This window comes from Scyliorhinus canicula, chromosome 2 (genome assembly GCF_902713615.1).
Source record: "Scyliorhinus canicula chromosome 2, sScyCan1.1, whole genome shotgun sequence".
Taxonomy (NCBI): domain Eukaryota; kingdom Metazoa; phylum Chordata; class Chondrichthyes; order Carcharhiniformes; family Scyliorhinidae; genus Scyliorhinus; species Scyliorhinus canicula.
The window spans coordinates 258071130-258092658 of record NC_052147.1 but is presented as its reverse complement, the minus strand read 5'-3'; the positions used below and the strand labels follow the sequence as shown (position 1 = coordinate 258092658).

Below are 21529 nucleotides of genomic sequence, written 5' to 3'. Positions count from 1 at the left end.
ACATAGAACATTACAGCGCAGTACAGGCCCTTCGGCCCTCGATGTTGCTCGATCAGGAGTTATTAAATGTGATTATGACTGCGTCGAAGGGACGGGTACCGGAAGTGATGAAAATGAAAATCGCTTATTGTCACAAGTAGGCTTCAAATGAAGTTACTGTGAAAAGCACCAAGTCGCCACATTCCGGCGCCTGTTCGGGAAGGCTGGTACGGGGATGCCCCTCTGGACGCGGGTCCAAAAGCCCCTCTGGCTTTTGACCAGGTGGAGTGGTGGCACTTGTTCGAGGTTCTGGTAAGGTTTGAGTTTGTGCCAAAGTTTGTGGCGTGGCCCCAGTGGCGAGTGTATGGACAAACAAGATGAGTTTGCGGAGCTACGGGTTGCACAAGGGAACGAGGCAGGGGTGTCCGTCGTCACCAATGCTGTTCGCGTTGGGGATAGAGCCCTTGGTAATGGTCCTTCGGGGGTCAGCAAAGAGGCAGAGATTACAAGGGGGAGTAGGGTACACTGGGTGTAGCTGTATACAGATGACCTGCTGCTGTTCGTGTTAGACCCGCTGGAGAGTATGAGGAGAATTATGGGCTTATTAGAGAGGTTCGAGACCTTCTTGGGCTAGAAGTTGAATATGGGAAAAAGCGAGGTTTCCGGTGAATGAGGCGAGTCGGGGAGCCACATTGGGGATGTTGCCATTTAGGGTAGCTATGATAGGATAGGTTAGATTCATTACATTATAGTTGTTAGATTTTTTATCAAATTCAATTTAGCACATTGAGTTGGTATCATAAAGTGCTGCAACAAATTCATACCAGGAATTTCCACATATGTCATGTACGTTGTGTGAATTGTAGGGAATGATAGCGAAGGACGTTTTGTAGCAGAAAGGGGAGAAGGAGACACTGGGAAATTCTCATGCACAGCTTAGTAATTGTTTATAAATTCACTGTGCTTTTGGCCGCCACATAAACAATGAGGCAAACCAGAAAGGGAGGGATAGTTTGACAATTCAAATACTATGAACAAAATGATCCATTTTGAGTGAATTAATGGAAATTTTTTAAAGAAACCCTGAAAGTCTGATCCATTGAAAAGTGGCATTTCAAAATGATTGTCACCTTCAGGTTTGCACAATTAATCATATTGTATTAATGCAGAAATGTTGGGGGGGGGGGGGGGGGGGGAGAGGATGACAAAAATAATTCATGCATGACAAAAATATATTTACAACTAAAGGGCCATGCAGCGGATTCCATCTCATGTTTCAGACACAGGACACTGCTTCTGAAAAGTTACTGTATAATTGTTGAAATCATTTTCTTCATAGGACATAATCAGTAACTTAAAAGGTTTTTAAATTTATGGACGAGAGGTTGATTTAATTCAAGTTTAAAAGTTTAGCCTAGAAATTGAGATTTAGCAGCATTGTATTCCAGTTCTGTGATTAAAATAGTAAGGATACAGGCTTTTTCAGAGAAGAACTTTACCATTATTTTAGTCAACTATTATGACAGTTTAAAAAAAAATCCATAGTAAATGTTTCACGCTAAAACTAGAATGATTGGCTTAGTGCAGCAGTGTCACAGTTGAAAAAGAAATCTCCCTCAGTGCATTGGAGGTGAAAAATGTTAATGCTTCAGATAATCTATTGTTAAAAAAACCTTAAGAGTTCCAAGTCATACTTATCTTACCTCTATCTCTATGTGAAAGGCATGCTTGAGAAAAGAAAAGCAAAGGAAATTACTGTTCGGAGAAAGCATGAAGCCAAAACAGATAAAAGTAGTTTAAGCAAATGAAGAATGTTCTGGGAGGGGACATGATTTAATTATATTAACTAATTGCATCTAGTTTCAATGGCTGGAACAAGCTACAAGAATTTCTGCAAGATTGCATGTGACCAATAATATTGGTGTGCAGCTGATGCTCTCTAAAGCACCAACCTAGAGTACACAGACTGAAAACAACCAAAAGCTATATAGAGTTGGTGAAATTTGATTGATTAGGCAAGATTATTTCAAACACCAAAATCATATCCAAAATCTATTGTTTCAAGTAGAGTGTGTCTGAATGTTAAATTCAGAACTAAAAATTGGTTTCCAAATCAATGCCTACACTAATGTTGATTGAAATAAGGAATTTTCCCGGCTGACATCCAAACAAAAACAAAGATGATAAATTATGACAGCACCAAAAGCTTATTCATGCTGATTTTAATTGTTTAAGAGTTACAATTAAAAATCGCTTTGGGAGATAGATGTCATAATTACTAATATTGTAATATAGAAACAAGCCATTCAGCACATATTCCACCTGATAGCACCGATAATGACACCTGCCACCACACTTCTGATCAAGGGCGGTGGAATGCTAATTGCCAGACTGGATTTGTCCTACGTTTTGTGGACAGGGCGTACCCGGGCAATTTTTCACATCGTCAGGTAGATGCCAATGTAATAGTTATACTGGGGCAGCTTGGCTAGGTACGCAGCTAGTTCTGAAGCATGTCTTCAGTACTACTTCTGGTATGTTGTCTTTTGGCAAGTTGGATTGTCGGCACCATGTGCACGGGATTGAAAGTACATTTGTAACTCGATAACATGAGCAAAGCAGCTGTGACTGCCATGGAACTTGATGACTGAATATAGAGCTTTCCTGCAAGAGACCAGGCTCACTGAGAGTGGATCACTGAAAGAAAAACATTGCACGTTCATCTGGCAGGAAAGAGCTCAGAGGAAATGCATGAGCAAGGTGCAGGCTTCTCTGTAAGGAACTTGCTACTCTCGATGAGGAGCTTGACACTACTAGTAGCAGAATCATCAAGTTAGAACATTTTCATCTGCTGGGAAATTTCAAAGCAAGTGTGAGCGCAGACCATGAGGCACATCAACTGCCTTGGTCATCACCGTCTGGGAAAGATGCATAAGAATGAACGGAGATAACTTGAGCTTTGGTTCCTACCATAAGTTTCTGAGCAAACCATGCTACAAGGCGTGGTTGAGACATCCAAGAACTGGGCACTGGCACCAGCTAGATCTGATCATTATAATGCTCTTATAATGATAAGTCCTTGAGTTATATTATGTACAAGTCACAGGGCAACATTCACTCATAAGGGATTTGGTAAACATGCTGTCGGTTCTATTAAACAAAGCATGAGAACTGTTTACATAGGTTAAAAAGCATGAAGACATCAGGCTGCATGTGTTCTGTGCTCAAAGCAAAAGTGAAACAAAAACTGGATCACATGACATTTCCCGTCTTGTGATGCCATACTGATGTTCCTTAAAAACATATTACAACATCCCCCTTTCTTCTAAAGATACTTCCCTATTCTAAAGAAATATAGTTATTTACAATAAATATTCATATTTAGTTACCATTACATAAATGCAAAAAATGCACTGAGTTTCTAAAGCATATGTAATCTGCTGGTACACTCAGATCTTTTAATGGTAACCTGGACTGGAGGTTTCTTGCTCACAGTGATTTGGTGGAATGTCATTCTTAGATGTTATTCCTGGTTGCATTTCGAATCTTATCCTAGATTCAATAGAATTGTACAATGGTTTTGAAGCTGGAATGGATTAGATTTGTCCTGGGTTACACCTCAACATATGCCTTTGTATGTAATGTAATGGGGGCAACACGGTAGTACAGTGGTTAGCACAGTTGCTTGACATCTCCAGGTCCCAGGTTCGATTCCTGGTTTGGGTCACTGTGCAGAGTCTGCACGTTCTCCCCGTGTCTGCGTGGGTTCTTTCTGGGTGCTCCGGTTTCCTCCTACAGTCCAGAGATGTGCGGGTTAGGTGGATTGGCCATGCTAAATTGCCCTTCGTGTACAAAAAATGTTAAGTGGGGTTACTGGGTTATGGGGATAGGGACGAGACGTGGGCTGGAATAGGGTGCTCTTTCCAAGGGCTGGTGCAGACTCGATGGGCCGAATGGCCTCCTTCTGCACTGTAAATTCTATAGGAAGCTGGTTCTGAACAAATCCTCGTCACCGTGGCTGATTACCACAAACCTTCTCTGTGGAGTCCTGGATGCGAACTTGTCCTAATTGCAAACTTGGCAATTTCATTACTGCATTTTTAATGGGGCACTGGTCATCTTCTCTTGTAGTTTTAAAAGTTTCTTGCTAGTTTCTGAGAGAGAAGAATGGGTAAGAGTAGGGAAATTGGTATGCACTGGTCTTCTAAGCATGAGCTATGCCAGTGATGGAATAGTTGCACTTAAAAGGTGTTGCTCTCAGATGTAACAATGGAATGCAAAACTCTTGCTTGGTCTACATTTGAGAATTTGCAATTTTACCGTGAGAATCATTCATTCAGCTCGATCTTTAGATCTAGGATAACAGAAGTAGTGTGATAAATATTCCACCATTGGCACAGATCCTGAAATGGCTTTCCTATATATTGTGAACAGTCATCCATAATGATCTCTTGAGGCACACCAAATAAACTGAACAAAACACTTAGCGTGTGCGTGACAGTTGTGCTTGATGTATTGTGCAACTGTTGAATAATGGGGTACTTAGCAAAGTAGTCGATGAAAATGATGAAGTTCCTGCCGTGGACAAGGAGGAGGTCGGTAATTTTGGACCAAGGACAGGAAGGAACTTCATATGCTGATTTGGCATATATTCTTTACATTCCTCAAATTTCTTGGCAACAACATTGATGTAATTGTTCATTCTTGACAAATCGACTGTCACTCTTACAAGTCTTCTCATCCAATCTATGCCCATGTGCAAGTGATGAAGTTGTTGAAGAATATTAGGTTAAAAAGATTTTGGTATGATCACCTGCTTACCTTGAAAGAAATGACTCCCCAGGAGATGCCTAGCGCATCTGAATAAGGTCAAAACTGTCCCACATGTTCGTGAGCATGTTGAACTGAATCAGATACTCTGATTGTGGTGTTCCACAGTTTCTGTAGTGTAGAATCTTTCAACATTTCTTCTTTGCTTCGTATTCAATTTATTGTTCAGCAACTCCCAAAAGTGGCCGTTATAATCACAAGCTCTCTGGGCTCATTGTTCAATCTTCCTTGCCCGCTACAGACCGGCCCACAGCCCACACTTACCTTTCCCCATTGAGCTAATCAGATATTGGTCCTCTCGGCACGCTGTCCACTCTCAGGACAATTTCACCACGAGGGATCTGTCTGCTTACAGATCATTACTTGAGCATTACCTCGCACTGTTACCAAAGCTTTTCTTCATAGTCACCCACCTGCTGCATTTTCAACATTCTGAAGCTGACCTCATCCAGTATGGGAAGCCAGCACTGCAGCATCTGCATGAACTTCTGTCTCTGTTGGAAGAAGGGGACAATATCCCTGGATATGCTTAATGCAAAGCTTGTGACCCTGTACAAGAACAAGGGTAATTGCAGCGACTGCATCGAATCACCTCCCTGCTGAGCAAAGTGACAAAGGTATTTGCCCGTTTTGCGCTACTCAGGCTACAGATCTTGGTCAAATACCTCTATCCCAGTATCAGAACTGGAAGATCTACAATTGACATGATCTTAAAGAGAAACATTGTAAACAAAGGAGACCACTGAATGTTGCATTCATTGATCTCACCAAGGAATTCGACCATGTGGCTACCTGCTGAAGCTGCTCAATGTGCTCTCCTTGTCCTGTGACAACATGGTGGATAAGGGAGGCTACAATGAAATGAAATGAAAATTGCTTATTGTCACGAGTAGGCTTCAAATGAAGTTACTGTGAAAAGCCCCCTAGTCGCCACATTCTGGCACCTGTTTGGGGAGGCTGTTACGGGAATCGAACCGTGCTGCTGGCTTGCCTTGGTCTGCTTTCACAGCCAGCGATTTAGCCCAGTGAGCTAAACAGCCCCTATGGTGCAGCATCAGAACCCTTTGAGGTCCGCAGTGGGGTCAAAAAGAGTTGTATTCTGGCATTAACACTCTTTGGTATATTCTTCACTTTGCTGCTGTCATATGCCATCAGGTCATCTACAGAAGGTGTCTGATTGATTAAAAGCTGGTTAGCTTTGCTCTCAGCGAATTGTTCTACAATGACAATGCTCATCATCTCACTTGATGTTAAAATCAATATGCGCAATACAAAAATTGCATTTATGTCCAATTTGAGTAAGAATGTGTGGAACAACAGCAAACTACCAAACACCAAACTGTGAATCTACCAAATCTACAACCACAATGTACACCTCTGCAGTGCTGAGACCTGGACAACATACGTTAGGCAGGAGGAAAGGCCAGTTTCCACTTTTGTTGCCTTAGGTGTATACTTGGCATCCCTTGGCAGGATAAGATCATCAACTCGAGATCCTGAAGCATGTTAATCCTATCAGCACACACACAAGGCCAAGCCAATGACATCTGTTCTGGATTAGCCATGTTCATGTATGGATTATGGCTGTATACCCAGAGATCTTCTGTATCTTGATTTGGTCACTGGTTCACAACCTCCTGAGTATCCATAACTCCACTACAAGGACACCTGCAAGTGTGATAAGATGATGACGGAAGCAGATACTGTCAGCTGGGAGACAGTCACTGATGGCAGGGACCTCTGGAAGCTCACTTTCCGTTAGAGTTTTGGAATAGTCAAGCAGAAATGACAAGCTCAGCTGGCCGATGAGAGGGCTCAGAGAAAACAAAGGCCGGTGAATTGAGCACCTCTTCAGTTACTGCTTTCCTCTGAAGAGAATATGGCAGAGACTGCCATGCCAGGGTAGGGTAGGATTCCTGAGCCAGATGCCTAGCACAGTTGAACAACGCGGCACAAATAATCATCTTACAAGATAAGGATTTGCATAGCAGCATTATAATTTTACTGCTGTTGATGGCCCATGGTGCCTCAGAAATGCGGCTTTGAGCTGCGAGATCTATTCAGTCTATCGCATTTAGCATATTGGCCTTGTCACACAATAGGAGTTTGCTCAGTGTGAAGACAAGACTCCTTCTCCAAATGCACGGTGTGGTGGTAACTCCTACTAATATCATCATGGGTGGATGCATCTGCAACAAGTAGATTGCTGAGGGCAAGGTGAAGTAGGATTTTCCCCTCATGCTGGTTCCCTCACCAACTACTGCAGGTCCAGCTAGGACAGCTTGGTCAGTAATGATGTTACTGAACCACTCCTGACGTGCACTGAAGTACACACCAGAAGTATTTTTTATGTCCTTGCTACTCTCACAGCATCTTCCAAGTGGTCTTCAACAGAGGGATATTGAGGGAGGGCAATACGTAGCTTCCAGCTGGCTGTTTCCTTACCCACGTTTGGCCTGATGCCATTAGAATTCAGAGGGTCCGAAGTCAAAGAGAAAGAACAATACAGCACGGGAACAGGCCCTTCGGCCCTCCAAGCCTGTACTGGTCATACCACCCTTGACCAAAACCCTCAGCACTTCCTGGTGCCATATCCCTCCATACCCATCCTATCCATGATGTGGAGATGCCGGCGTTGGACTGGGGTGAGCACAGTAAGAAGTCTTACAACACCAGGTTAAAGTCCAACAGGTTTGTTTCAAACACGAGCTTTCGGAGCACGGCTCCTTCTTCAGGTGAATGGAAAGGCTTGTTCCAGAAATGTTTATATAGACACAGTCAGAGATGCCCCGGAATGCGAGCACCTGCAGGCAATCAAATCATCAAAGATGCAGAGAGAGAGGTAACTCCAGGTTAAAGAGGTGTGAATTGTCCCAAGCCAGTTCAGTCGGTAGGCCTCTGCAAGTCCAGGCTTGTTGGTGGGGGCCGAATGTAATGCGACATGAATCCCAGATCCCGGTTGAGTCCGCATTCATGCGTGCGGAACTTAGCTATAAGTTTTTGCTCAGCAATTTTGCGTTGTCGCGTCTCCTGAAGGCCTCCTTGTAGAATGCTGACCCCCACCAACAAGCCTGGACTTGCAGAGGCCTACTGACTGAACTGGCTTGGGACAATTCACACCTCTTTAACCTGGAGTTACCTCTCTCTCTGCATCTTTGATGATTTGATTGCCTGCAGGTGCTCGCATTCCGGGGCATCTCTGACTGTGTCTATATAAACATTTCTGGAACAAGCCTTTCCATTCACCTGAAGAAGGAGCCGTGCTCCGAAAGCTCGTGTTTGAAACAAACCTGTTGGACTTTAACCTGGTGTTGTAAGACTTCTTACCATCCTATCCATGTATTTGTTGAAATGCCTCTGAATGCCATTAATGGATCTGCTTCCACAACTTCCCCTGGCACTGCGTTCCAGGTACACACCACCCTCTGTAAAAAAAAACTGCCTCGCACATCTCCTCTAAACCTTGTCCCACGGACCTTAAACCTATGCCCCCTGGTGACTGGCCCCTCCACCCTGGGAAAGAGTGCCTGCCCATCCACTCTATCCATGCCCCTTGTGATCTTGTAGACCTCTATCAGGTCACCCCTCAACCTCTAATGAAAACAATCCTAGTCTATTCAGCCTCTGAAGTCGATGTCTTCCAGCTCAACTCCCTCCTGATGACATACACTCTGCCACCGCCAGTGCTGGGTCTGTCCTGCTGGTGGAGCAGAACATACCCAGGATGGTAAAGAATGTATGAATGTATCTGGGGCATTGGCTACATGGTTCAATCCATATAACTATGTTAGGCTGCTGTTGAGACTACCTTTTAATTCCAGGTTTATTAATTCAATTTAAATTCCACCAGCTACCATGCTGGAATCTGAACCTGTGTCCCCAGAACGTTAGACTGGACCTCTGAATTACTAGTTCAGTAACATTATCGCTGGACCACCATCCCTTTAACTAGACAATGCACAAACAGCTACAGCCTAATATATAAGAACAAATGAGATATTTTTTGGCTCAACCTCTTTTCTGCTCAGGAATTCACCTATCTGTCCATCAATCAAACCAGTCATCTTCTATCCAGGAACATATTCTCATTAGCCTACCTCCTGATGGGCATCACAAGAATATAGTCTCTCATGAATGACCTACTTGGTTGCCTAAAGTGAGATAATGAATTGCTTATTATTTCTGATCATCGTGGAAAACAGTAAGAATAGATGGTTCATGAACACATTCATCACCTCCTGGGTTTAAAAATTCTCCTTACAACTATTAAAACAATGGTCCAACTTTACGTTGAACCTCAACTCCAAACTCTGCATGGAAAATGGTCAAAAGGAAATCTTGCATTGCGTCATTTCCTTGGATTAGACAGACAACACTATTCTGTTTCTGTAGTTATATACTATATAATAATATACATTGGTATTTGGCACAGAATTTATGTAGGTATTGCAAAGGAAAAAGAAAATCTCAACTTCATGATAAATGTAACCGTAATTGTAGAAATGTAATAATTTTCTTCAGATTTACAGCTCCAGACTGCATATTTTCCCAAACAGCAGAGGGCGCTAACAATTCAGGATACTAATCCTGAAACTCAAAAGCGACTAAAGCCTGGTAATTTGACATGAAAGACCCTTCTATGATTTAAAGATTCCATTTTGTTAGCCAGTTCGGACAAGGAATCTACACTTGAAACATTAATGCAGTTACATTTAGAAAGGATAACAATCCTGCTGTCCTATCACTTAATGTTTCTGATTTCAGATTTTCCCCTTCAGCATTAGTATTTTCTTTTTTCATAGCTTAATTTTTTGGCTTTGCTTGAAAGTAGCTATACCTTTACATGAATGTAGTGAGTGCTAATACTATTATAAGTTCTCCCAGTGAGCCAGAGAAGAGACAGCCAGAGTGAGACAGCAAAGAGTGAGTTTGGTAATTTGAAGCTGGGTTGGGAGGAGGTGCTTTTTAACCCTGGTAAGTGACTGGTAAGTAGTTTTTCTTTTCATTGTCTAATTTATTTATTTATTTTTTTCTTTCGTTTTTTGGAATTGTAGTTGTAGAAGTTTTTTTTAAAATTTAGAGTACCCAATTATTTTTTCAAATTAAGGGGCAATATAGTGCGGTCAATCCACCTAAACTGCACATCTTTTGGGTTGTGGGGGTGAAACCCACGCAGACACAGGAAGAATGTGCAAACTCCACACCCAGGTCCTCAGCGCCGTAGGCAGCAATGCTAACCACTGTGCCGTCCTGTTGTATAAGTTAACCGAAGGTTTAATACATGGCAGGAGATTCCAGACTCGTGTCATGCTCCTAGTGTGCGATGTGGGAGCTCAGGGACACGTCCACTATCCCTGGCTCCTTCACGTGCAAGAAGTGTGTTCAGTTGCAGCTCCTGTTAGACCGCTTGACGGCTCTGGAGTGTGGATGGACTCACTTTGGATGCCGAGGACGTCTTGGATAGCACGTTTAGCGAGTTGGTCACACCACAGGTGAAAGTTACTGAGGGAGATAGAAAATGGGTGACCAAAAGACAGAGCAAGAGTAAGAAGGCAGAAAACAGATATACTGCTTTGGATACTGTTGAGGGAGATGGCTCACCAGGGGAAGGCAGCAGCAGCCAGGTTCATGGCACCGTGGCTGGCTCTGCTTCGCAGCAGGGCAGGAAGAAAAATGGCAGGGCTATAGTGATGGGGGACTCAATCGTAAGGGGAATAGACAAGCGGTTCTGCAGACGCAATCGAGACTCCAGGATGGTATGTTGCCTCCCTGGTGTCAATGATGTCTCGGAGCGGCTGTAGGACATTCTGGGGGGGGGGGGGGGGGGGGGGGGGGGGGAGTGAACAGCCAGCTGTCGTGGTGCATATAGCCACCAACGATATAGGTAAAAAAAACGGGACGGGGTCTGTTTCAGGGAGTTAGGAGTTAAACTAAAAAGTAGGACCTCAAAGGTAGTAATCTCAGGATTGCTACCAGTGCCGCGAGCTAGTCAGAGTAGGAATGTCAGGATAGATACGATGAATGCGTGGCTTGAGAGATGGTGCAAGAGGGAGGGATTCAAATTCCTGGGGTATTGGAATCGGTTCTGGGGAAGGTGGGACCAGTACAAACCGGACTGCACCTGGGCAGGACTGGAACCGATGTCCTGAGGGGGGGGGGGATGGGAACCGATGCAGGAAGTCGGAAGGGCAGGTCGTGCCTAACTAATTTAGTGTACTTTTTGAGGGCATTACCAGTGCGGTAGATAACGGGGAGTCAATGGATGTGGTATATCTGGATTTCCAGAAAGCCTTTGACAAGGTGCCGCACAAAAGGTTGCTGCATAAGATAAAGATGCATGGCATTAAGGGTAAAGTAGTAGCATGGATAGAGGATTGGTTAATTAATAGAAAGCAAAAAGAGTGGGGATTAATGGGTGTTTCTCTGGTTGGCAATCAGTAGCTAGTGGTGTCCCTCAGGGATCAGTGTTGGGCCCACAATTGTTCACAATTTACATAGATGATTTGGAGTTGGGGACCAAGGGCAATGTGTCCAAGTTTGTAGACAACACTAAGATGAGTGGTAAAGCGAAAAGTGCAGAGGATACTGGAAGTTTGCAGAGGGATTTGGATAGGTTAAGTGAATGGGCTAGGGTCTGGCAGATGGAATACAATGTTGACAAATGTGAGGTTCTCCATTTTGGTAGGATTAACAGCAAAAGGGATTATTATTTAAATGGAAAAATATTAAAATATGCTGCTGTGTAGAGAGACCTGGGTGTGCCAGTGCATGAGTCGCAAAAATTTGATTTACAGGTGCAACAGGTGATTAAAAAGGCAAATTAGATTTTGTCCTTCATTGCTAGAGAGATGGGGCGTGATTCTCCGCTCCCCAGGCCAAGTGGGAGAATTAGCGATTCTCCCACCCCCCCAAAATGGTGTGTTGCGTTTTGCGACACGCTGCTCAGAGAATCGCCGGTCGCCGTTTTTCACGGCGACCGGTGATTCTCTGGCCCAGATGGGCCGAGCGACCTGACAATCCCGACCTGTTCACGCCGGCGGCAACCACATCTGGTCGCTGCCGGCGTGAACAGCACACGACAGTTAAGTGTGGGGCCTGTGGGGGGCGGAGAGAAGAATGAGCACCACGGGCGTGCTCGGGAGGGGACTGGCCCGCGATCAGTGCCCACTGATCGTCGGGCCGGCGTCTCAAAGAGACGCACTCTTTCCCCTCCGCCGCCCCGCAAGATCAAGCCGCCATGTCTTGCGGGGCAGCGAAGGGGAAGACGGCAACCGCGCATGCGCGGGTTGGCGCCGGCCAACCTGCGCATGCGCGCCAGCCGCGTCATTCTTGGTGCGCCGCCTTGACGCAAGCATCAATGCCCGGCAGCCGAGTTTCTCCCAACCCCACTCCTAGCCCCCCCCCCCCCCCCCCCCCCCCCCCCCCCCCCCCCCCCCAGGGGGAGGAGAAGAGAATAGGGGGCGAGGAGCGGCCCCCGACGTGAAACATTCCGGGTTTCACGCCGGCATCGGCCGTTGCAGAGAACTTCGCTCATGGAGTTTAAGACTAGGGAGGTTATGCTGCAATTTTATAAGATGTTAGTGAGGCCACACCTGGAGTATTATGTTCAGTTTTGGTCTCATCACCTGAGAAAGGAAGTACTGGCGCTGGAGGGTGTGAAGAGGAGATTCACTAGGTTAATCCCAGAGTTGATGGGATTGGATTACGATGAGCGGTTGAGTAGACTGGGACTGTACTCGTTGGAATTTAAAAGGATGAGGGGGGATCTTATAGAAACATATAAAATTATGAAGGGAATAGATAGGATAGATGTGGGCAGGTTGTTTCCACTGGTGGGTGAAAGCAGAACATGAGGGCATAGCCTCAAAATAAGGGGAAGTAGATTTAGGACTGAGTTTAGGAGGAACTTCTTCACCCAAAGGGTTGTGAATCTATGGAATTCCTTGCCCAGTGAAGCAGTTGAGGTTCCTTCGTTAAATGTTTTTAAGATAAAGATAGATAGTTTTTTGAAGAATAAAGGGATTAAGGGTTCTGGTGATCGGGCTGGAAAGTGGAGCTGAGTCCACAAAAGATCAGCCATGATTTCACTGAATGGCGGGACAGGCTCGAGGGGCCAGATGGCTTACTCCTACTCCTAATTCTTATGTTCTTATAACAAATCATTCCTCAATTCCAGGGATTTCCAAAGAAGATGACCCGCTTCCACTCCAGTTCAGTGTTTTCTGAGATAGCTGATGAGTCCAATGTGCAATCTGTAGACTGCCACAGGCAGGGCAGATGATGACTGGAGGGTTCGGTAGATGATTTGTTGGGAGTTTTGTTCCTCCCTCCAACACCTCAATTTCATCTCTGCGTACCCAACAGAATCTTTCAATATATTATCCACCTTCCAAATGAAGCTTTGCCATTTTGGTCAGTCACAAGCCAGGGATTCCCAAAAGTTGACAGAGATGTTGGACCTCTTCAAGGATGCTTAGAGGACATGACAAAAGTGCTTCTGCCTCCTGTCAGGATCAAGTTCAGAGTGGAGGTGCTGTTTTGGGAGTCTCTTTGTCAGGCATATGAACGACAGGTCCCACCCAGCAGTTTTGAATGATTAGTGCTTCAATGCAGGCCATTTGTTTTTCTTGCCACAGAATTTGGAAGATCTTGCAAAGCCACCACTGGTGATACTACTTCAACTTCAAGTCACTGAATTCCAGTATACACAGAATTGACTCCGTCATTGCCAATGACTCCTCCAAAGCAGCTGTGAAAATAGGCTTTTTACTAAATACCTAGAAAACTAAGGCCCTTCTGCCAACCAGCTTCCACAGCATATAATCTCCCCCCATCAACGTCACGATTCTGGAAAACGTGGACCATTTTCTATATGTTGGGAGCTTCCACTTGACGAAGGTAGACATGAATGATAAAATTCTTCATCGCCTTCATTATGACAGCTCAGTCTTTGACCGACTGAAGAAAGAAGTATTTGAGGGTTAGGTTTATAGGAACGTAATCTCCACACTCCTTTACACGGCTTGATCCTATAGCACGCATTTCATGTCACTGGAGAAATACCACTACAATTATTATTTTTATACTTCCCACAGGAGGTATAAAAGAACATGGCCAAGCAAAAACAGTGAAGATTAGATTTTGTAGGCTCACTATATACACACACACTGCATTGTGGCACCTAACTTGCGCTTGCTAAATTGCTACGCTATGTTAATTCTACTCAAGATAGTAAGGAAATAAAGGTGGTATTGCTATTATCCATTCACACTACTGTTCTTTTGAGGTTGGTGGCAAAATTCTGTTGAATGATAATTAGCCAATTCAAATTATATTAAAATTTCAATTGCATGGAACTTTAGGGTAACAAATAGCTCAATCAGTCCTGCCGCACACTGCTGGCAGCTAACAACCTCCTCTTCAAATTGAAAAAAAGAGGGGGAAAATTTCTGAAAAACCAACTCCCCCCACCAGCTGCAGCTCCGGCGAATTCGAATGGGACAAAAGCCGCAGTTGTAGTCGAGTGAGTTCACCACAGCCCGGGGGGGAAGAGCACGGAGGGCTCTCCGGTTCCCTCCCACAAGTCCCGAAAGACGTGTTTGTTAGGTGAATTGGACATTCTCAATTCTCCCTCAGTGTACCCGAACAGGTGCCAGAGTGTGGCGATTAGAGGATTTTCACAGTAACATCATTGCAGTGTTGATGTCGGCCTACTTGTGACACTAATAAAGATTATAAATGTTATTGTTATCAAATTTGTTCTGCCATTGTGAGAATCAGCCACGGCTGATCTGTTCTTTACTCCATATCATTTTATAACTTTGAAACACGGTTATAAACAGGTAAAAAAAATGAAGAGGTGAAAGTTCTAAAAGGCAGAAAATAAATAAAGTCAACTGATTTCAAGAACTGCTGCTAATGGTGCAGAGCTCTACTTAACGGTAAGATCTTCATTAACTTAGTCTCTTAAGTTTAGCATGTCAATTATTTTGTTTGTTAATGGATGGAGCTCTGTGTGAGAATTCCCAAGAAGCACGCCAAACAGGCAAAAATCAAAGTCAGATGCATTACTCTGTAAAACTACTCTTGAAATTCACTTACAGCACTTTTCTATACTTATTGTTATACATTAGAGCAAGCAAAAATTAAGTGACAAATAAGAAGACTTGAGATCTATACCTGAGTTGGTACAAGTACTGGTGGATATGCCAATTTATGATGCCTATACATCCAGAAAGAGAACAACACAACTACAGCAAATCCCATGATGGGTACCAGTGAATAAAGCAAAATGTTGAACAGTGGCGGTCTCGGTGTAACTGGATTTGATGTTGCTGCAGATGAAAGAGAGAATAGTTAGAGGCTTTATCTGAAGTGAGTTATATTACAGCAAAATCCACACAAATTCTAAAGATTTAATCACTTCTCAGCATTAGATTAACCAGTTTTGAAACGTCAAATAAAAATAAAACCATTGATGTGTCCCATTCCAGTTACTATAGCAAAGTGGTTAGCGCTGTTGCTTCACGCCAGGGACCTGGGTTTGATTCCCGGCTTGGATCACTGTCTGTGCAGAGTCTGCACGTTCTCCTCATGTCTGTGTGGGTTTCCTCCGGGTGCTCCAGTTTCTTTCCACAAGTCCCGAAACACGTGCTTGTTAGGTGAATTGGACATTCTCAATTCTCCCTTAGTGTACCTAATGTGGCGCCGGAATGTGGCGACTAGGGAATTTTCACAATAACCTATTTGCAGTGTTAATGTAAGCCTACTTGTGACACAATAAAGATTATTATTATAAAAATTACTAACCATTGGGGAACCACAGATATTAAACATCAAGCGTGTTGTAGTCAACAACTTAAGAATTTTTCATTATAGCATGACAATTCAGTTGCCATTTACACATTTACAGAGTGCAGTATACCCATGTTAAAATCTTAACCAAAATTGAATGCATGGAATTTAGTTATGTGGGCAGCATGGTAGCACAATGGTTAGCACTGTTGCTTCACAGCACCAGCGTCCCAGGTTCGATTCCCGGCTTGGGTCACTGTCTATGCAGAGTCTACACGTTCTCCGTGTCTGAGTGGGTTTCCTCCCACAAGTCCCGATAGATGTGCTGTTAGGTAATTTAGACATTCTGAATTCTCCCTCCGAGTACCCGAACAGGTGCCGGAATGTAGCGACTAGGGGCTACACAAGTTACTTAATTGCAGTGCTAATGTAAGCCTACTTAAATCGCTGGCAGACCAAGCAGGCCAGCAGCACGGTTCGATTCCCGTAACAGCCTCCCCAAACAGGCGCCGGAATGTGGCGACTAGGGGCTTTTCACAGGAACTTCATTTGAAGCCTACTCGTGACAATAGCGATTTTCTTTCATTTCATTATTAAAAGAAAGATTTATTGAAAATCGTATATGGATTGATTTTAAGGCAATTGTTGATGTTGGTCTCAAAAATAGCCAGAACTCAGGCCAAGTGGGATTTTAATTTTGTTTTATTATTAAGGGGCAATTTAGCGTGGCCAGTCCATCTATCCTGCACATCTTTTGGGTTGTGGGGGTAAGGCCTACACAGACACGGGAAGAATGTGCAAACTCGACACAGACAGTGACTCGGGGCCGGGTTGAATCCGGGTCCTCAGCGTCGTGGGGCAGCAGTGCTAACCACTGCACCACGGTGCTGCCCTGGATTTTACTTTACTAAGTAATTGCTGGAATATCACAATCACATGCTCGCGGCGCCATTGTTACGGGAACACGTTTAATGTTTAAGGTTTCATTCCAATGTCTTGCCTAGAATTAAATATACCCGTAATCAAACTAATACCAATTCTCAGCAGCAGGGAGAGTTTGTTCTTCATTCACATTAACCACTGTTCTTAAGATTCCAATGAAATGAAATGAAATGAAAATTGCTTATTGTCACGAGTAGGCTTCAAATGAAGTTACTGTGAAAAGTCCCTAGTCGCCACATTCCGGTGCCTGTTCGGGGTGGCTGGTACGGGAATCGAACCCGCGCTGCTAGCTTGCCTTGGTCTGCCTTCAAAGCCAGCGATTAGCCCAGTGAGCTAAACAGCCCCATTAAAATGAAATGAAATGAAAATTGCTTATTGTCACAAGTAGGCTTCAAATGAAGTTACTGTGAAAAGCCCCTAGTCGCCACATTCTGGCGCCTGTTCAGGGAGGCATTTACGGGAATTGAACTGTGCTGCTGGCCTGCCTTGATCTGCTTGCAAAGCCAGCGATTTAGCCCTGTGTTAAACAGCCTGTAGATTTAATTTGCAAAAACAAGGCCATCGTTTGCACTTGCTTTTGCGAGGGAGGGATGTAGAAAAATAAGGCAAAGAGACTACAAATACCCACAATTTCAATTCTCAAAACTCTTCTCACAAATCCACTATTTAATGGAAGTTAGAAAAAAGTAAACAAATCAATTCTATTGCAAACATTTCAAGTGATTTAGCACCAGAATAAATCTGAATATAAGAATAATAGTCCTGCTGACTTTGGTATGAACATCTGCAGAACAATGCTCTTTGGCAGTACAATTCTCAACCAAGCCACATCCGGTAGTTCTAAAATGAGAATTTTCTCCATAAAAAGAGACTGGATAAACACTAAGTCTGCCAATTAAAAAATGAAATTAGATCATTCCAAATGATGCAGAATCAGATACTACTAAATTGAGATATTCAAGTTTGCTAATATTTAACCATGTTACAGACTTTTGATCAAATGGCCTACGATTTCCATCAGTAGGCTATATTCCTTACAAATCAAAACAAAATTGATATTTTGCACATGCGGTATTGCAGATAATATAGCCTTGGTCCAAATTTTCCAAATTGCAATAATCTATACACTAGAATACACGTACAATGTCCAACAAGCTAACAGCCTGCTGTTCAACAGAAAACAACATGTGCAAATTAGGTTTGGATGAATTTGGCGGCCATGGGGTGAATGGTCACACACCGGGTGGCAGTTCTGGCTCGAAGGCGTTGATTTAAACTCATTTTAACTGAAAACGGGGGGAATTTTAACAGGAAAGTGTAGCTGAAGGTGTGGAGGTGAAGATTCTCTCCCCCGCACCCCGGGAGTGCAAGTCTGCTGGTTATTGGACCCGGCAGACGGTTAAAGACCTGGCCAAGGAACTGGAAGAGACCTATGGCGTTGCAACAATTGGAAAGATGGTGGAGGGGAAGCGTTGTCGCATGCTGGAAAACCCCAGGTGGACCAGTTGTTGGCTTTCATCAGCGAAGAGTTCTGCCATCAGCGAAAGGTGATGCAGGAAGATCAATCGAAGGCCATCGAAGGAGCACCCTCGAAAGGCTCGATGGAGAGAGTCGAGAAGTGCTTGGAGGCACAGGGGTTGCAGATCCAGTAGATGGAGAAAGTGATGTTCAACCACAGTGGTGGCATTGGAGGCGGAGGTAGGGCTCCTGGGGAACCTTTGCAAGTCGTTAAGAGCAATGGTGAGGAAATGAACAAAAGGACATGGCACTGAAGCATGATGGGTAGTTAAGCCAAGTCAGGAGTAAATCTTACTGCAGTAGAAATTTGAGTCGCTCGGTTGGAGAAGATACTGGTAAAGGGGACCTCATGCGAAAGTAATGTGAGAGGAGCCTATTGGGACCAGTAATTGCTAAGATTACCTTATATGGCCAAGTTAAGGCATGTGAGAAGAACCTATGGAAAACCCTACAATTGCCAAGATACCTTATTTGGTCGTGTATGACACCTCATTCTATACCAATGTATATGAGACAAAGTGCTTTGTATTCCTCTCACTTACTCTGGTGGATTCGACAGACTCTGGTGGAGTCAGTGCCTTTGCATCAGAGTAAGTTCGCCGGTGATTCTGACTCAGTATATTTACTGAACCAGACTGAGGGTAAAAAGAACTCGAATTCTCAAAGGTAGAGGATCAGAAGAATAGATCCGGAAGGCAGAACCTGGATATCATTGGCCTGCCTGATCGTCTCAAGGATGCTGGCGGGCCTTGTGGCAGGGGAGTGCTGGACAAGGCCCCAGAGATGGATAGAGCACACAGGTTTTTAAGGCAGTAGCCATGAACTGGGGAGCCACCGCAGGCGTGGCAGTGTTGGAGTAGGGTCGGGGTCATGGATGGAGAAGGTGGCAATCTTGGATGGGCCCGGTTTAGGGTGAAATTAAAGGGGACAGAATCGGTAGGGGAGGATGCAGTTTGTGGAGGGGAATTGAGGCGCAAGCCTCCAATAAGGTTTGTAACATGGAACGTACAGAGGCTGAATGGGCCGGTGAAGTGGTCTCGGGTCTTTGCACACTTGAGGAGCTTGAAGGCGAGGGTGGTTTTCCTGCAAGAGACGCACCTCCAGGTGAAGGATCAGGTTAGTTTGAGAAAGGGATGGGTGGGTCAGGTATTTCACTCGGGGTTCAATTCAAAGTCGGGGGGGTGGTCATCCTCTTGAGAAAAAAGACGGGGTTTGTAGGTGCCAAGGAATTACAGGATCCAGGAGGGAGATACATGATAGTGCGTGTGTCTGTGTGTGCGTGTCTCTGTGTGTATCTTTGTGTGTGTATCTTTGTGTGTGCCTCTTTGTGTGTGTGTCTCTTTGTGTGTGTGTGCGCTTGTGTCTGTGTGTGTGCGTCTCTCTTTGTGTGTGTGCATCCGCCTCTTTGTGTGTGTGCGTCTGTCTCTGTGTGTATGTGTCCCTCTTTGTGTGTGCGTGTCCCCTCTGCGTGTGTGCGTGTGTGTGTGTGTGTGTGTGTGTGTGTGTGTGTGTGTGTGTGTATATGTGCACCCCCCTCATTGTCTGCATGCCCCCATCTCTGTGTCTGATCTAGGTTCTAACATCACCATCTCGGCAAATGATATACTGGTAGTTGGGATTAGGACTCCCCACACCTTTGCGAAGAATGGCAGTTTCTCCTCCTCATATACCGAAGTACAGTGAAAAGTATTTTTCTGCGAGCAGCTTAACAGATCATTAAGTACATGGGAATAAAAGGGAATAAAAGAAAATACATAATAGGGCAACACAAGGTATACAATGTCGTAACACCGGCATCAGATGAAGCATACAGGTTCTAGTGTTAATGAGGTCAGTCCATAAGAGGGTCATTTAGGAGTCTGGTAACAGCGGGGAAAAGCTGTTTTTGAGTCTGTGCGTGTTCTCAGACTTCTGTATTTCCTGCCCGATGGAAGAAGTTGGAAGAGTGAGTAAGCCGGGTGGGAGGGGTCTTTGATTATGCTGCCCCCTTTCCCCAGGCAGTGGAAGGTGTCGACAGAGTCAATGGATGGGAGCCAGGTTTGTGTGATGGACTGGGCTGTGTTCACGACTCTCAGAAGAATCTTGCGGTCCTGGTCCAAGCAGTTGCCATACCAGGCTTTGATGCAGCAACATAGGATGCTTTCTATGATACATCTGTAAAAGTTGTTAAGGGTTAATGTGGACATGCCAAATTTCCTTACTTTCCTGAGGAAGTATAGGCGCTGTTGTGCTTTCTTGGTGGTAGCGTCAGCGTGGATGGACCAGGACAGATTTTTGGAGACGTGCACGCCTAGGAATTTGAAACTGATAACCATCTCCGCCTCGGCCCCGTTGATGTAGACAGGGGTGTGTACAGTACTTTGCTCCTGAAGTCAATGACCAGCTCTTTAGTTTTGCTGGCATTAAGGGAGAGATTGTTGTCGCTGCATCACTCCACTAGGTTCTCAGTCTCCCTCCTGTATTCTGACTCGCCGTTATTCAAGAACCGGCCCACTATGGTCGTATCTTGAGCAAAATTGTAGATGGAGTTGGAACCAAATTTTGCCACGCAGTCATGTGTGTACAGGGAGTAGAGTAGGGGGGCTAAGTACGCAGCCTTGCGGGGCCCTGGTGTTGAGGACTATTGTGGAGGAGGTGTTGTTGTTCATTCTTACTGATTGTGGTCTGTTGGTCAGAAAATCGAGGATCCAATTGCAGAGTGGGGAGCCAAGTCCTAGGTTTTGGAGCTTTGATATGAGCTTGCCTGGGATTATGGTGTTGAAGGCGGAGCTGTAGTCAATAAATAGGAGTCTGATGTCAGAGTCCTTGTTATCGAGATGCTCTAGGGATGACTGTAGGGCCAGGGAAATGGCATCTGCTGTGGACCGGTTGTGACAGTATGCGAATTGCAGTGGATCAAGGCATTCTGGGAGTATTGAGGTGACGCGCTTCATGATCAACCTCTCAAAGCACTTCATTACGACAGGGCCACCGGACGGTAGTCATTGAGGCAGATTGCCTGGTTCGTCTTTGGTACCGGTATGATGTTATTATGGAATGCTTTGAGCGGCTAGCAGTGAGACAGATCACTGCCAGCCTACCGCAGCAACTGATCCACAGCAGATGCTATCTCTCTGGCCCTACAATCAACTCTCGAACATCTCGACAACAAGGACACCTACGTCAGACTGCTGTTCATAGACTACAGCTCCGCCTTCAACACGATTATCCCAACAATACTAATATCAAACTCTGCAACCTTGGACTTGACCCCTCCCTGTGCAGCTGGATCCTTGGCTTCCTCACCAACAGACCGCAATTTGTCAGGATAGATAACAACACTTCCTCCGCAATAGTCCTCAACACCGAGGCCCCGCAAGAATGTGCTCAGTCCTCTACTCTATTCCCTATAAACACACGACTGTGTGGTGAAATTCAACTCCAATTCAATGTATAAGTTTGCAGATCATATGGCTGAGGTGGGTCG

The 21529-nt window shown here is 44.7% G+C and overlaps 1 protein-coding gene across 3 annotated transcripts in view; it reads right to left on the bottom strand.

The window, feature by feature from the left end:
* The window catches only part of LOC119962101 (activin receptor type-2A), a 197041-nt gene that overhangs the window by 39725 nt on the left and 135787 nt on the right, over nucleotides 1–21529 (bottom strand). For 2 of the 3 annotated variants that reach the window (XM_038789969.1, XM_038789971.1), the window contains exons 4-5: nucleotides 14989–15143; nucleotides 1683–1706 (exon numbers count right to left, since the gene is read on the bottom strand). In XM_038789969.1, coding sequence (XP_038645897.1) covers nucleotides 1683–1706; nucleotides 14989–15143 — 179 coding nt within the window. The remainder of the gene's footprint in view (nucleotides 1–1682; nucleotides 1707–14988; nucleotides 15144–21529) is intronic. The other variant, XM_038789970.1, reaches the window with a different exon arrangement.